Source organism: Coprinopsis cinerea, assembly GCF_000182895.1.
Source record: "Coprinopsis cinerea okayama7#130 chromosome 7 map unlocalized cont3.7, whole genome shotgun sequence".
Taxonomy (NCBI): Eukaryota; Fungi; Basidiomycota; class Agaricomycetes; order Agaricales; family Psathyrellaceae; genus Coprinopsis; species Coprinopsis cinerea.
Genome location: NW_003307538.1, coordinates 2,142,028 through 2,157,471, shown reverse-complemented (window position 1 = coordinate 2,157,471; position 15,444 = coordinate 2,142,028). Strand labels below are relative to the sequence as shown.

The window sequence follows — 15,444 nt, the reverse complement described above, 5'->3', positions numbered from 1 at the left end:
GTCTGCACGCACCTCAATTCAGTCTCCCTGAAACTAAATAGGCTTACTATAGATGCATGGAAGGAAGGCAAGGATAAGAAGTTGCCGCCCTCTGAGACTCTGGCCCTTTTAACAAACTTGCTCACGCTGTCCGACGTTCCTTTACGCAGGATCAGATGCCACAGAGCAATGCGCGATGGAAGTGGAGTTAAACTGACAGCATTGTGTAGTATTTCTGTCAGATGAAAGCGCTTGTTATCCAATCGTAGTATACAATACATAGATACAGTGAAGACGAGTTCTTTCATGAGGTTCGCAGATCACAGAGACGTAGATTCGTCCGCGTTGAGAATGAGGGTCGCAAAGAAGTGGATCATTTCGAGATACGTTTCTGCCGCAACGCCTACAAGTTGCTTCAGCACCAGCTCTAAAAATGAATGGGAATCTCTGCTCACGTTCGTTAACAGTGTGGATGCCGGAGCTCAGGGCAGTACCGTTATTGGCACCCTGGTTAACGTGGTTATATCGGAAAATATTCTTGGAAAGATCCCAGTACCATCGCGTGTCTATGGAACGGTGGGTCGGGTGAGGCAGAACCGATTAAGCGACGATAAGTGAAGCCATACCTGTATTCGCAGACATCATGCTTGGAGCTATGATGATTTCCTCGTCCTCACCACGGAAGCCCTCGTTGCTATGGTATGCTTTCGACCAGGCTTCGAACGCTCCCTTGATGGTGCCGCTGAGGAAGACAAAGCCTCCCGCTTCAAGTCCACTAATGGGGGTGATGGGTGCGGGCTCCAATGCTGAATTATCCAAATCCTCCATAATCAGAGAGCCCTTAGGCGTTCCAACGTCCGCCTCTGAAAGGATCTCCTGACCGAATGACGTGAAGGTCAAGTTGAATCGTTTTGCAAGGTCCACGACCAGGTTGGTATTGCGTTCTTTCAAGGACGAAACAGAGTCTGAGATGGGAACCCTGTGGTTAATGACCGCCCATGCCTGTTCGGGGAGGACGTTGGCTTTGACACCCCCTTGGATCACGTCGATGGCCTGCGTCAAGCCTACAATGCTTTCCTCCACTCGACTCTGGAAGACGATAGATTCGAGGTCTCTGAGTGATTGATCGGAGTGGGCTGCCTGCTTGATGGTGTTGCGAAGGTCGTCGGGAATCTCCTTCGCATGCTCAGCTTTACATTGAAGAGTCCAGTAGACGGGATGGTCCCGGCTCTACAGCACCATCGTGAGCCCCAAGTAAGCGAATGATGAGGGTAAGCACTTACTAGCTCGGCCTTTACTGGGCTGTCTTCGAACTTCACCAAGAGGGCGGCCAGCATTCCAATGCTCTGAAAAACAACGCCGCGGTTGAGTACCATACATGCGATTGAGAATTCAGAGGCATACCGTATGGGGTGGTGGAACACTTGCATGGCCACCAGGCGTCCTGATCTCAAGCTTCACATTCATGAACCCTTTCTCAGCCACCCCTGGCGTGGCGAGCCAAGTCCCAAGCTCGCGCGAGAAACCAGCTAACGGATGGTAAGGCAACGAACGACAAGATAAGGTTCGATACTCACGCCCTTCATCGATGACCATTGCAACGCCATTTTTGCCGTATATCTCCTTGATGAAGGGAGCCAAAGTACCTGCGCTCTGTGTTGCAAATGTGTCATTTCTAACTGGTTGACGGCGGAACAAGAACCGACTGACCAAGAAGCCGCTAATTTCCTCGTCAAAACCAAATGATAGGAGTACAGTCCGTGTAGGACTGAAGTTATTCTGCAGTAGGGTTTCAACTGCAGCGCTGGACAGCACGGGTCAGGCGTGTCTTCGAGGGAACAACGCTCATAAGCACTCACAGAGTCCCTATCACGCCAGCCTTATCGTCCAAGCTTCCACGGCCCCATATTAATTGTCCTAAAAGTCCGGCGTAAGACACTGGAAGACTTCAAAGGGCTGCTGATTACCATCGTAGTGTCCTGAGTATGGTGGATGGGTCCATTGAGACACGTTCCCGGCAGGAACAACGTCTAAAGTCGTGATGAGATTGGAGTCTAGATGCCGAGTGCCGATGATCTACCTTGGTGCGCGAGAAATAATATGGGTTTGAGAGACGTGTCAGACCCAACCCACTCATAGAGTAAGCCATAAGTATTGACTTTAGTCAACTTGAGAGAGGCATGCCTAAACAGCGGGTCATATATGATTGTTGTCGACCTCCAGAGAGATCATAACGTACACTAGTGGGAAGGTGTTCAAGAGATACTCGTGGAAGGGTTCAAAGACCTTCCAACGTGGGTCTTCGTCGATTGGCCCCATGCCATCGAAGGTTTCTGTTCTGGATAAGACGTGCATAAGTCAACAGATTGTAGGGAAGCGGCACGATGACTCACTGAATTTGAATGGCACCAGAAAGCCATTCGATTGCATGTTGACGGAATACCATGTCTGTACCTATATGCGCTGAAAGGTTCGCCCAGAGGTCGGCGTGCTTCGTCGGTCGAATGGCCGGCGGCTGAGGACAATTATCAGTGGTCGCCTCAGGTTCAGCTCGGCCAAAGATGCGACTGATCCCCCTGCTTGTCCTCGCATGATGAAGTGCGTCACCAGTATCGAGGACTGTAACGCAGTAAAGGGTGGCGAGACATGCGGTTGCGGAGAGTAGCAAGGTCTTCACGACATTTCCTCGACGAGGAACACGCCATGTTTTGCCTTCTACGTCGCGCAATTGAGTCGACGGCATCCCTGACGTGGATTGCCTTCCAATGTCTGGGGCTACCCGTAACGAAGTGGGGTCAAGCTTCGAGTATTTCTAGGATCTGGGACGCCCTCAAAACGATTCTGGAGATAACCATCCTGCTTCTAGAACATAAATGCACATCAGAAATCTGCCATGACGGAAGTGCTGAAGAGTTTTGTAACATAGGCCGACTTACGGGGGACACACAAAGTCCGGTTCTTGTAATCCAATTGTACATTCACGGTGGAGGACATCATGCTTCATGGAGCCCGTGTCTGGCGCGCCCAGGCTGAGCGCTTGTTTGGCGTTGTTAATTTCGCAAGATTGTCCTTCCCAAAATGGTATGTTGCTGCCCAATTTCCCTTCCTCATCGGCACCCAGGTGGAGGGTACCAGGCAGGAAGGGAGAAAGTCATGTGGTACACTAGGTACCGTGTATGCACTCGTTCTCATGGTTGTCCTTCTTTATCCCAGCAGGGCTGTTTATCAGGACTCTCCGCTCTTTCCATCGGGTTCTGCCAGTGGCTTCCCGGAATTTGTATACCACCCTCGTTCGCCAGTAGTCTCCTTGACCAGTATCAGCATCATGAGATGAGTGATGTCAGTGCTTCTGACCCCACTGGAATAGACGGAAGAGGGTCTGTCTTCCGTTTTCTGACACCTCGACGATGACTACTATCAGCCTCTGACTTTCAGCGTCGAAGATTGACGATTCAACTGCATCTGCTATTATCGGAATTCCGCGTTGCGATGGAGTTCACGGAAGCATAAGAGGTTCTTTTATGATTCGGAGAAGCCCTGCCTGGAAGGCGCTAATTCTGCGGGGTGACGGCTGATACCAGTCAAAACAATTCACCCGACTGCAGCGAATGCGTATACATAAATTGCCTCGAGGTATGCCAGCAATTGAATACCGGCAACTATTAGGTGCTTACTCTGGTAGTACCTTTCCAGCTGTTTTTGCTTTTTGGAAGGCTACTCCACTAGCTTTTCATGTGGTCTGCTGAAGCTGCACTATGTACCAAACCATATTGTCGGGCAACTCGTATAAAAAGCCTCTTACCCTTCCCCAGTTCCCCATAAACCCGTTACTACCTTCCTCGTGATGAAGTTAGCCGACAACATCCATATCTCCTCCGGCCTTGCCTCGACGGACGCTAAAGCAACCAAGCAATGGATGGTTTTTGTAAGGCCGCATAGCTGCTCGCTCTTTCCTGGACCATTCATCGACCCTTTACCACTAGGTTTACCTCCGCATTGGACAAGAACGGCCCCAACTTCTTTCTCACCTTCTTCGATCCAAGCGCAACTCTAGACATTGCATGTGTTGGTCGATTCCACGGCGTCCAGGCCATCAAGGAGTTCGTCGACTGGGCCCTTGGGAGCGTGGTCTCAGGTGATACCACGTAAGTAGAGGATGGCCTTTCCGGCCTCGCCTCCGTATGTGACATGCTGAGCGCTCGTACAGGGCAAAGGCCGTAGAGTTCACACCGACTGGCTTGAAAGTCGCCACAGAAGGTACTCGTACATTCAAGAACGGCGAATCAAAAGCTTTCAATTCATTCGTTACCACCATAACCAAGGCACCTATTTCTTTCTCGCTCCAAGGCTTGTAGCACAGTAGCTGACTCGGTTTAATGCCAGGATTCAAAATTAAAGTCGGTGTCAATTGATGGAGACGCTTCCGCCTTTATTGCAAGCTGCATCCGCAACGGCGGGCCCATGCCAACTGCTCCTCGCGTCCTCTCTTGAAGTCCGTCCAGCTGTCGGGAATTCCGGTTCAAATGAATTCACATCTGTTTTAGCAGAGGTATGAATGCGGTTGTATTAGTAACGTTTCAAATGTACCTTCCCTCTGTGGGTCTGTGCGATCGCGAGCCACTGCTACGTAAGAGCCGGTAAGCGCCCAGGTCACTTGGGCGCTCGAATTAGCACCTCCTGACATTCGAATTCAGGGAAAAAATAGAGTGAATAAACATGGCGAATCCCTGAAAAGTTCTGCTCATGCTATCATTGGCATCAGTACCATGCACGCAGCTGTATATTCGAAGGAAGGCCTTTCAATCGACGAACCCCGCAGTGGCTGACCTATTAATGCTATCATAGAGGCCTAGACCAAGAAAGCCGCATCGCATTGTGATCACAATATATGCAGCGAGGCTACCATATCAGAGCCTGAGGTCTGCATATGAAATGTCCTTAAGATGTAGCAACATAATACCATCGCCAGGAACGATGAGCGTCGCGTATGCAGTAGACTGTTCGTAAACTTGGTAAACATTCCCCAGTCAACCTTGAGCTTTCAATATGTCGTTTCAAGAGCAAGGAGAGGGTTGAAATAGCGAGATTTCTCGTCGAAAAATCTCCGTTGGGATTCAGAACGGATTCTCCAAGCCGCTGGGTAGAGCGATCGACGTCAAAGTGAAATAGGCTGTGACCATTGTGGTCAGCCACCAAGGTCCCAATGAATGCAAACTAAACACGATTACCGGATCGCAATATTGGCATGGACCATACGCCCTGGACCAATTCCAGGGACATCGCCCGTTGCGGCAGGCTCGAAGGAGTGCGCAAACTGAGTGCTAGGGGTGTCAATAAATTGTTCAGACCACAAGGCGCACAGCAGAACAAGGGGACACTCACCCGCCCAATATCGCCTGGAGGTCTACCGCGGACACACGGGACGCGTACCGAACGTCGTCGGATGGTTTCATAGCCGAATAGCGTCTGCATGGACTGCCCGACACCGACAATTCGAGAACTTAAGTGTCGGCGTGGCAGAGAGTCCTTGCTCTGAGTGAGGGCGGGAAGTTGAAGGCCTCACGTCCCTCTGTCTGACCTATGACACGGCGAGTGGCAAAGGAACCAGAGGGCGCTGTATCTCTCCCGTCCACCCTCAGCTATTTGTACTGCACGAAATCTCCAAAACAAGGCGACGCCATACCGGACCCCCTCATTCCCAGATCATGAACCATGCTATTCTTGCTATCAATCCTCCCAGCCAAATGAAAGGAAAGTTTGAGGCCTGGGAGATGATTCTGTTGTGAGGTCAGTAATGGCGCTAAAGAAAGAGGATTCCCGAATGGCAGGGATACACGGGACTGCTGAGAGGCTCTAGACCGATGAAATGAAAGGCAGCCCTCCAACTATCCCGAGTGCACTCGATCGATTAGCCTTGTACAACAAAGTCGAATCTATATGTACTTGTCAATGGAAAGGATCTAGACAACTGGTACAACAAAAGTCCCAAAGAAACCCGATGAAAACCAAATCAACCCCACGCACTGACCGAAAATATCTTTACGACTCCTATCCACGGAAGGACCTCATGCTACCCTGAGAGTTCGTCCTCACCCTACCCAACTCCGCTCCGCCATAGAATCCCCCATGCCCCTTGCTTCCGATGAAGCTCGAACTCGGGACGGTCCCCACGAACCCAGACCCACTCGTACTCCCGGTTCTCTTGGACCTCCTCTTTCCTGAATAATGTCCGGGTGGAGGTGAGGTAGCGCCATGAGCGCGGGGCGGTGATTGCGAACCGTGGACGTGTCCAGAGAGGGTCGGCAATCCGTTCAACCGAGCAAAGTTGCTCACGAAGAGAGGATGACCAGGAGGTCGGTCACCGAGCGGAGCAGCGGTAACGCTGTCGCTGGCGTAGCCGGTGCTATCACCTGCGTCACTTCCCTATAAAGGATGATTGTAAGTGATGGAAGAGACGTGTAGTTCAGGGCCATGTACTTACCGGGCTGGTCGCAGCCGCCATGAGAGCCGCCAAGTTGCCAGTCGATTCGGAGCGAGAGAAGGGACCAATGGACACGCCAGTGATGGATGAGAACGAAGAAGTGCGTGAATGGGTCCTGGCGAGACCTGACCCAGCGGTGACAGTTTCACTGGCAGGAATTCCAGCAGAGTTGCCAAAGGAGCCTCGATGCGAGTGTCCACTGGAGACAACTTGTTCGTTCCCACCCTCGGATTTTTCGGAAGGGAAGGGCAGGGGGTGAGGATGGTGGACAACGTAAACGCCACCGACACCATAATTGCCAGAGGCATGGACGGGAGCAGTGCTGATGCGCAAGCCTTGGATCTGAGCTGGAGGGATAAGCTCCTCTTCCTGCTCCTGCGCAGCAACTTCTTCCTTGGCGGGTTCCCCGGGAGTTTGGGTAGAGTCTTCCTCCTCTTCCTCTTCTTCGCCTTCCGCAATATCACCCAATGGGTTCCCTTCCGTCAACTCTGGGTCCTTCAACAACATAGACCCGCCAAGCGTCAGCGGAGGAGGGTTGGAACCAGGCGATGGCGCTCCACTAGGGTCAGAAGAGGCCACCAATGCTTCAATCTCGATGAAGTCTTCCTCGTCCTCTTCATCCTCTTCCTGTGCGTCGCCACCTGTCGCGTCATCTGGAGCGAGAGGCTTGGACTTGGCATAGATCGGAGACTCGATGGTCTCATCCCAGTCGCTCCAGTGACCACCGGGGACCTTGCCTTCGTCTGAGGAAATGTCTTCAGTCGCGAGCGTAGTCGCGGTTGCAGGGGTTTCCGGCGCACCTGGTTGGGGCTTAGTCATTGGTGGTGCCTCCAACTCTTCGTCCGATTCCTCGTCGTCGATCGCACTCTCCGCCTCCCAGTTGGCACTATCCCCACCCTGCAGCTTGCCGCCTCGAATAGTCGGCTTAGGTGCACCCTCCCTAATCTCCGCCCTGAGCCTGCGCATCCTCTCCTTATGCTTCTCCCCACTGCTATGCCTCTTCCTCCCTCCCTCCAACTCGTTCAACGTTGCCTTCATCCTCTCTTCCCTCTCCCAATCCCAGTCGAGGTGGTCCAACTCGGGCGGAACACCAAAGCAACCCTTGACCCTCTCCCAGATCAACTCCGAGTGAGACATGATACACTTGCGCGCCTTGGCTACCCAAACCACATCCGAATCAACATCCCGATCGACCTGTGTGAGATGAGCATGGAGCTGCGTGTACGTCCAACGAACCGGGTCCAATGGAAGCAGGATCGCGTCCGGGAACGATGGATCAGGCGATGAGAGAGGTCCTTCGTAGGTCTTTGGTAGAGTTTGAGCCAAAAGATTAAAGAGTTTGGCATCTGGCGGAGTGGAGATCAGCTGAGCAACCTCGTAAGGACGATCCACGAAAGGGAGATAGATGTCATCCGGCAGCGGGGTGAACGTCGCAGGAGCGACAACACCGGGGGTTGCACCACTAGCACTGAAGGCCGGAGAGTGCGATCGCATGATAGGGCTGCCAGGGGCGGGCGAGGACGGACCAGCACTGCTCGCAGTGGCGATCTGCGCCAATGTACGAGGGCTAGTAGCCTGCCTCGCCAGTTCTACAAGTTGTTCGGGTGTTAATCTGGGCTTGCCATGATTATAAGATGACCCGCCGATTGCTGAGAGTCTGGGAGATTGGTTAGGGCCGACCGGCCTCATACGCGGAGACAGAGTAGGTGATGGAGGAGCTATGACGACAGTCAACTAAGAGATTTGGAGCGGGGGCGGGGTCGACATACCTCCAATGCTACCCGTTGATCCCTCTCGATGGTGTCCAGGAGAGTTTTCACCTCCAAAGCTCGAGAATGCGAAGCTGAGCCTGCCCGGCGGTGGCCCGTCGGGTGGAGGTGACGTCGCGCCCATTCTGTAGCTTCGACGCCTCGACGCTGAGGTGAAGCTCGAGGGCGGGTCGTTCAACGTCGGTGGCGGGCTCATCGCTCCATGTTGGTTCGGCAAGACCTTGACGATGGTGAGCTTGCTGGACGATACACGGTCTGGGGCCTCGTTGATGTCAGCATGCAGGGCATACGGGTCAGAGGCGGTAATCGAGCCCCTCCTCGACGATAGACGGCGGCGAGGAGTGTTGTGGCCTGCGGTGTTCGTCGCTGGAGACATTGTGGGGCGATGAGTGTGGTGGTAAGAGGAAGAGAAGGACAATTCAGGGTTTTAAACGTTTATCTATTCCATCTCCAAACATCACATGAGACCTTGGCCCTTCCCGCCCCATTCATCGACTTTGCTGGCGTTTCCTTTTCCTTGCTCCCTGAACGCAACACGTAAAATTCATGGTCTTCAGACGTTCCAAGCCATCTTTGTGGCCGGAACTTGCAGGGAAATGGTCAGGAAATTAATGCTCGCGATGTATCACGAAGATCGTTGGCAGACGCGGAGAAACCGCGTGCGTTTCCAATCTGCCTCCGTCGAAACCTCGGCGCTAACCGTCATCAATGTCGCCACCCTCGATAAATATGCCTCGAAATCGATATCGACGACAGCAGTCAGCCAGGGCCCACTGCATGCAGTATAATAGTTCGCTTGAAGCTGGACAAACTCTAGTACTGATACATTCCTACCGGACACTGGAGACACGTCCGTTGAAAGCGACAGTTTTCTGATCTGCGGCTTTCTTCGGTGAACATAAAACTAACCGGTTTCTCTGAACCCTTGTTGCTCTCAAGGTACCTTTACTGTCGGACGAAGCAGGCGCAGTCCCGCATAAAGTCGTGGGCCGAAGTCATCCGGGACGCAACAACGCGTGCACTCAATTTCGCACCGCCAATCGACCAACGTGTTGATTGAACTAGTACCCATCCAATCTACATCCAGAAGCCCACTCCCAACACATCAACCCTGAATGTTCCAGTTCATAGGAAAATTATCCCCAGGATCCGGATCCTTCACCGACCAAACTTTTTCAGAGGATCATTCTTCCTCCTCCCTCTGCCAGCGCTACCTCCACGCCCTCTTCCCCGACCACGGCCCCTGTTGTTACTCGTGTTCTTCTTGAATGGCACGAACCCTTTCGATTCTGTTCCTTCAGCTCCGGAACTCGCTTCTGCGTTGACGGCGGGCGCTATCCTAGGGAGGAGGTATTTGGGGATATGCTTCATATGAGGCTGCACTCGGGCAGGATGAAGCGGCTTGTCGTGTCTGAGGTACTCCAGATCAAGGGGGTTATCTTCGAAGTGGGCCTGCAGAAGGGCTCTGTAAGTGGAGGCACGACAACGAAAAACGAGCGCAAGCAGACCTTCAGTTTATCTGAATTCAGAATCTCCGTCTTCAGCTCCTTCACCCTCGCCTCCCGAATAGCAGCACGCGTCACACTCCTGAGCGCATCCTGCATTCGATATCGGAACGCTTCGACTTGCTTCATATCAAAATTGTACTCTTTGATTGTGCTCCCTCTCGCCCCCTGCTCCTTCTCAATCCTCTTAAACACCTTCTCATCGTGCTCTGCGCTGGGCAATCCACCCACAACCTTATCCTTTCCCCAGAGCTCCCGAGGCACAACGAAGGAGAGCGACATTCCCGTTCGACCAGCTCGTGCCGTTCGACCGACTCTGTGCGTATACGAGCGAGAGGAAGTGGGTAGGTCAAAGTTGAGGACGCAAGCAACATCCACGAAATCGACACCTCGTGTAACACCGTACTCCTTGTCACTGACATGTTTGCTTTGCTTCCGTTTTTTGGATTTGGAGGATGGCTCAGGTGAGTCGACGCGTTTGCGTTTTTTGCCTTGGTTTTTGGACTTCTTGGGCGATTCTTCCTCTTCTGAAGCTTCGTTTTCGTCTGCCTCGCCTCGCTGCGTCGAAGTAACTAGAAGGATGTTAATCTCTTAAATTGTACGATGCAGCAAACCACGCACATTCCTCTCCCTCCCCATCACCCTCGTCCTCATCTTCCGTGTCATATTCATCCTGGACACCTGCTTCGTCGGTGGCGATAATGTAGTCGTAAACACCCTTGTTGAACTCTTGTACCGTATGGTAACTTATCACGCTTCGTCAGATGCAACGTCTACGGAGGATCACAGTCACGTACCGCGAGTTCAAAGGCAGCTCCGAGTTGAGGACGCAACTCTTTATCGAGAATTGTTCCAAGAACAACTTTAACCGATATGACCTGTCGACGTCGTTCACGAAGATGATGCACTTGCCCTTGATGAGCTTGAGTTTGAGGATGACATATGTCAAAAGGAACTTGTCCACTTCAGAACACCTAACCAAAACGGTTAATATCGAACAGCATAGCGTCAGGAGAGATGTCAGACTCACCTAACAGCGTACTGAGTAAGCAAAGCAGCTTCATCCTCTCCTTCCTCCAGTTTCAGGATTGCCTGTGGCCGAGTTAGTCGTTACTCGAGAACTTTCGGTAGGAGAAGGAACCGTACAGGATTACGAAGCGTCAATCCCTTGAGCATTTCTACGTCCTCCGTCATGGTTGCACTCATCAAGAATGACTGGTACACTTTGGGGAAGTGAGAGCCCTTGAAGAGTTGTCTGACATCGTCGTCGTGACCGTATGATAGAATAAGGTCGGCTTCATCGATGACAAGGGAGTCGATAGAACCAAGGGATAGTGCTTTTGACTGCACCAGGGAAAGCGTCCGGGAGGGTGTTGCAATAAGGATATCTGGCTGATCTGCCAGTAGTTGTCTTTACGCGGATTAGTGCATACTCAAAGCAGCTGAAGCAGCAAGAACGCACTTTTGTAAATGAGACGCAGATCCAGAAGTCGCATTACAAAGTGTAACTTCTTGATCACAATAAACCAACAGCGTCCGCAAGTACCCCGAAACCTGCTCCGCCAGCTCGCGTGTTGGAACCAGAATCAACGCTCTCGTAGCCCTCCGTTTGGGATCGTCCTCGTCCAATCCCTGTTTCCAATTAGAAAAACCAATCAAAAGGTAAAACAGAACGCGTACCTACGTTTTTGGCACTCAGAATCTTCTGAACTACTGGAATGCAATACGCCGCAGTCTTCCCACTACCAGTCCGTGCTCTTGCCAATATGTCTCGACTTTCCAAAGCGAGTGGGATAGCTTTTGCTTGAACTAGAGTTGGTCGAGCAAAGCCCATATCCGCTAGGGCTCGCAATATCCTGCTGTCCAGTACATTTGCAAAGCTGGAAAATGATGTTTTCTTGTCGACGAGGTGTTCTGGAGCCATGTTGAAAGTGTAGAGGGTATCCTAGCGCATTGGCAATGGCTTTGGAAAGAGGAACAGTGCCAAGCGCTTTCTTGAAATTTCGAGGATTACTTCATCAGGATTTGATCATCGGACCGCGCAATCAGTTGCTGCTGCTCGTCGTCTTGCGCGACGACCTCAACCTCAGCGCTACTGCCCTTTCTTACGTTCTCACAGACATATGGCCGACATACACAGCGCAGTGGATTTCCAACGGTGTTATCGGCGTCGAAGTTCAAGACTGCACCCTGAACAGCATACGGTCTCTCTAGTCTCCCAAATTCTACAGGCCTACCGACCCTCTGGAAGAGCCTTTGGACATGGCACATCGAAGATCTGCTTTCGTTTCTGGCTCAACGATACCAACCTACCGGCCGCTTTCGTCAGACCAAAACGAGAATCGGAAACCGCGAAAGCTCGAGATCTCGAACATCCTGACGGTGCCACAATTCTCCGTGACCCCGACCGGGTGTTCAAATGCACTGGATTTCAGGACTGGCCTTTTGCACCCCACTTTCCTAGTCACAGAAGTGTATCTCCTCCTTCACCTCATAAGGCCCCATGGTCTGTAGAATGAGGTAGAGAAGGACTTGTGGCATCTTAACATCCATCCTGTCTCTGGCTTATACTACAACGTTTCTGGAGCGGACAGCTCTCATGCTCTACACCGTTCTCCCGCCTTCTAACGTGTTAAATTCGATCTTCGAAGTTGGATCTGAAGTAGTCGCTCCCTTGGCGGTGTCCAGACCTACGAAGAACTCAACTAACGGGGTGGTGAACGCACTCGCCTTTCAGCGACCCGCGTCCTTTACGCTACTCCCTCCTTCGGGCCGCTTGTATGGAGGGAAGTCCTTCGCGCTGGACTGCCTTGGCTTTATTCCTTCCTTGGACATGCGAAAAACGACTCTCCGTCTCGCCCCTCCTTACCCAACTCCTCGTCGATGCGCAGTCATTAGCCTGCTGTTTACTGTTACACGCTCGGAACTAGAGCGCGATAAGATACTGTCAGCGAAAGGCCATTCTCATTAATTGGGCGATGATGACACTGGCTCCCGAGCCAGACTCTCGTCTCAACCAAAAATATCAGGCTAATCAATGCCTTTAACTGCACGTTTTCTGGCGCAATTGTTCATTGCATCATATCGAATCCCGCGTTCTAAAGGCGGCCTCGACATTGGTCACGGTCGGTCTCTAAACGCTGGCACGTCGAATGACATACCGCCACCTCCTATGACATGTACCATTCTACAGTCGACCTCGATTTGAAATGACCGCCGTACATAAACCCTTGACCCTCAAAGTCTAAAACGTTAATTCGGTCCCAAGTTGTCTATTTGAGGTATATGTCAACTGTCCTTATTTTTCTCCGACATAATCGACTTATCAACTGACCAGAGTTCGGCGTTGCCGCCTTGCATCTGTCGGTCTCATGACCTCGCCTTCGGCCGCTTCGACATCTCTTCCCCGTCCTCCAGCTGGGTCACCGCAGTACGGAGCTCCTTGGCCAAAGTTCGCTTGACAGTTCAAGGCTCTCTCCCGCCTCGAGATGAAAAGTTACACTGACTCCTAGATGTAATACTAAACACCCACCATGGCCAAGAAGCACAGCCTCCCCCGGACTGGGTGATCATCGCGCGCTATTCATTCATCGCCTATTTCTCCCTTGACAATGACAAGTTGATTCCTGATCGCCGATGATAAGTAAGTGACGGATTTCTCCCATTTAAAGAAAGAGTCTGTTTCCCAAGCTCACGTCTTATCGTCATTGAGGCAATTCAGGTAATCGTTTTAGACGTTAACGTACGTCGGTGAAACTTGCCATTGGGCGAAACCGAAACCTGGAATAGGCGGCGTCTGCTCACTGACGGATGGTTGTGCGAGGGCTGGCCGAGCAAGTCGAGGGAGAACCACCACTCAATTCCCTCCCCTTGCCAGAAGCTTTCACTGCCAAGCCCCAGCGAACGCGCCCTTCTCGTTCATATAGGACGCGGCAAGGAGCCAATCTCACATGGTCCTCGAGGCCAATTGAAGATTTAAACAGGTATGATTGACGGAATCCACAGTTTCGGGCTGTTTTGGATGGAAACGTGTTTATGAAGCAGGCTCGGTAGAGTCTCGTTTGATTCGCCCCTCCTCGGTGTGCGGTGTATAACGTACAAGCCAATGATAGGAAGCGGTCGGTTAACGTCAACGGCCGGGACTTGGATGATTGGGGAGGACGATGGGTGCTTCGAAGACTCGCTGCTGCAACACGCGATTATCCCAGTGGGTAGTCGGTAGCCATTGCCTCTTGTGGCGACACGCAATCCATTGACTTCGAACCCTCTTCGAGCTTGCTGTTCTCGTGCTCAATGTGCATCCCTCTATTCGATCTCTGGGCTGCGCATGTCTTGGACGACTTCTCAGAGTCCTTGCTAGGAATGAGGATTCCCCTACAATGCCTCCTGCATTAAATAAAGCTTGATGATTCCCACTGGGGATGCTAACTCATCGGACTTCGCCACACCCCAACGTCAAAATTGAAGGTCAGAATCCAATGAATTCAATCATGCTAATAGATCAAGGTATGATGATGTCAAATGAAGCCCGTGGCGGCAACTGATACTAGTAGTACAACCTGAATGAACAGGTAATGAAAGGCCGTCAAAACATGGAGAAAAAATGAATAAATGCGCGCAAGTAGATAGTGGGTGACAGAATATGGAATTTCAAGTCCGTGATGCAGAGCAAGACCCTCAAGTCGAAGGGCCGGTAGAGATCCGAAGGGCGTCAACGAGCGCTTAACACAGTGCTCGCTCACTGCACCAAGAAATCCCTAACACCCCATCTTCTTCCTCCGCAACACCTCGGAAAGATCAGGCGAAGACGTGTCCTGCCTAAACGGCACATGTATCGATTTGAACGTCTGCGAAGGAGTCATGTTGGATTGTGGATAGGAGGACGAGGAGCTAGTCGAAGGTGAGACGGGTCCAGCGCCGTGGTGATACCCATCGCCATCAGTCTGGCTATATTTAGACGCCTGCCTCCCGTTGGCATAGGTGGCCACTGGGTGATGGATTGGCGGAGGAACGCTGTGTCCGTCAAGGTTCAACATGGACGGGTGGGGCAGGATGTGCGTTCTGCTTCCATGCGCCGTGGTGGGCTGGCTAGGACCAGCGAAGCTCGTGAAGGGATGTGTGGCGAAGGGATCAAAATTGCTGAGCTGGCCGGTACGCATATGCGACCCGGAAGGCGAGGGGGTCCTGGAAGAGGATGATTCGGATGAGGAGGACGACATTGTCACGATGGTGCAGTGGTGTTTCGAAACTGTGTCAAGGGAAGATGTCGATGTGGTTGGAAGCAAAGTGGATGGCTAGTCGCGTCAGCTGAGCTATTTCAAGCCTTTGCAATGACAACTGTAATGGAGCAAGATGAAATGGTTCGAAGCACGGTGGGTGGAGTGTTCGCTACAGGAGCGAGTAAGGGTTGGAGTAATTGATGGAGTAGTGAGAGCAGTTATTCGGAAATACCTCTTTGACGAAAAGAGGCGAGTGAGCAGATGAGCTTGGGGTCGAGTGGCATTTTAGCAACGGAGATTTATAGGATTTGGATGGGTTCAGAAGCGAGTGCAAAAGGAAATTCTGGAAGAATAGGTAAGCGAAAACGCCGTCGGTTCTAGTTGACATCGTGCCTTGGGCTTTATTCTGCCCCCGGTCCAACGGAACGAGGGGGTGTGGATGGGGCCACCCTGCAGGAGCGTATTTGGTAACGACAGCCAAGCTCCGAGAG

The 15,444-nt window shown here is 51.9% G+C and overlaps 5 protein-coding genes across 5 annotated transcripts; 1 reads left to right on the top strand and 4 right to left on the bottom strand.

Annotated features, from left to right (window-relative positions):
- Positions 1 to 299: 299 nt before the first annotated feature.
- CC1G_05710 (carboxypeptidase) lies at positions 300 to 2,722 on the bottom strand (the record flags this gene model as incomplete). The annotated part of the gene is made up of 12 exons (XM_001831587.2): positions 300 to 382; positions 435 to 545; positions 606 to 1,209; positions 1,263 to 1,325; positions 1,384 to 1,508; positions 1,557 to 1,632; positions 1,690 to 1,783; positions 1,839 to 1,896; positions 1,947 to 2,009; positions 2,060 to 2,163; positions 2,219 to 2,317; positions 2,373 to 2,722. The coding sequence occupies 12 exons, from the start codon at positions 2,720 to 2,722 to the stop codon at positions 300 to 302; spliced, it is 1,830 nt and encodes a 609-aa protein (XP_001831639.2).
- An 865-nt stretch (positions 2,723 to 3,587) lies between these two features.
- On the top strand, positions 3,588 to 4,334 carry CC1G_14878 (hypothetical protein; the record flags this gene model as incomplete). Its single annotated transcript, XM_002910855.1, has 3 exons — positions 3,588 to 3,612; positions 4,034 to 4,124; positions 4,187 to 4,334. 3 exons carry the CDS (start codon positions 3,588 to 3,590, stop codon positions 4,332 to 4,334), a joined length of 264 nt encoding a protein of 87 aa, XP_002910901.1.
- Positions 4,335 to 5,872: 1,538 nt separating this feature from the next.
- On the bottom strand, positions 5,873 to 8,605 carry CC1G_05709 (hypothetical protein; the record flags this gene model as incomplete). The annotated part of the gene is made up of 3 exons (XM_001831586.2): positions 5,873 to 6,402; positions 6,461 to 8,178; positions 8,230 to 8,605. The coding sequence occupies 3 exons, from the start codon at positions 8,603 to 8,605 to the stop codon at positions 6,028 to 6,030; spliced, it is 2,469 nt and encodes an 822-aa protein (XP_001831638.2). The 3' UTR covers positions 5,873 to 6,027.
- Positions 8,606 to 9,387: 782 nt separating this feature from the next.
- On the bottom strand, positions 9,388 to 11,658 carry CC1G_05708 (ATP-dependent RNA helicase dbp9; the record flags this gene model as incomplete). Its single annotated transcript, XM_001831585.1, has 8 exons — positions 9,388 to 9,681; positions 9,738 to 10,306; positions 10,356 to 10,480; positions 10,532 to 10,708; positions 10,765 to 10,826; positions 10,881 to 11,145; positions 11,197 to 11,366; positions 11,419 to 11,658. The coding sequence occupies 8 exons, from the start codon at positions 11,656 to 11,658 to the stop codon at positions 9,388 to 9,390; spliced, it is 1,902 nt and encodes a 633-aa protein (XP_001831637.1).
- Positions 11,659 to 14,491: 2,833 nt separating this feature from the next.
- On the bottom strand, positions 14,492 to 14,953 carry CC1G_05707 (hypothetical protein; the record flags this gene model as incomplete). Its single annotated transcript, XM_001831584.1, has 1 exon — positions 14,492 to 14,953. One exon carries the CDS (start codon positions 14,951 to 14,953, stop codon positions 14,492 to 14,494), a length of 462 nt encoding a protein of 153 aa, XP_001831636.1.
- Positions 14,954 to 15,444: the final 491 nt, after the last annotated feature.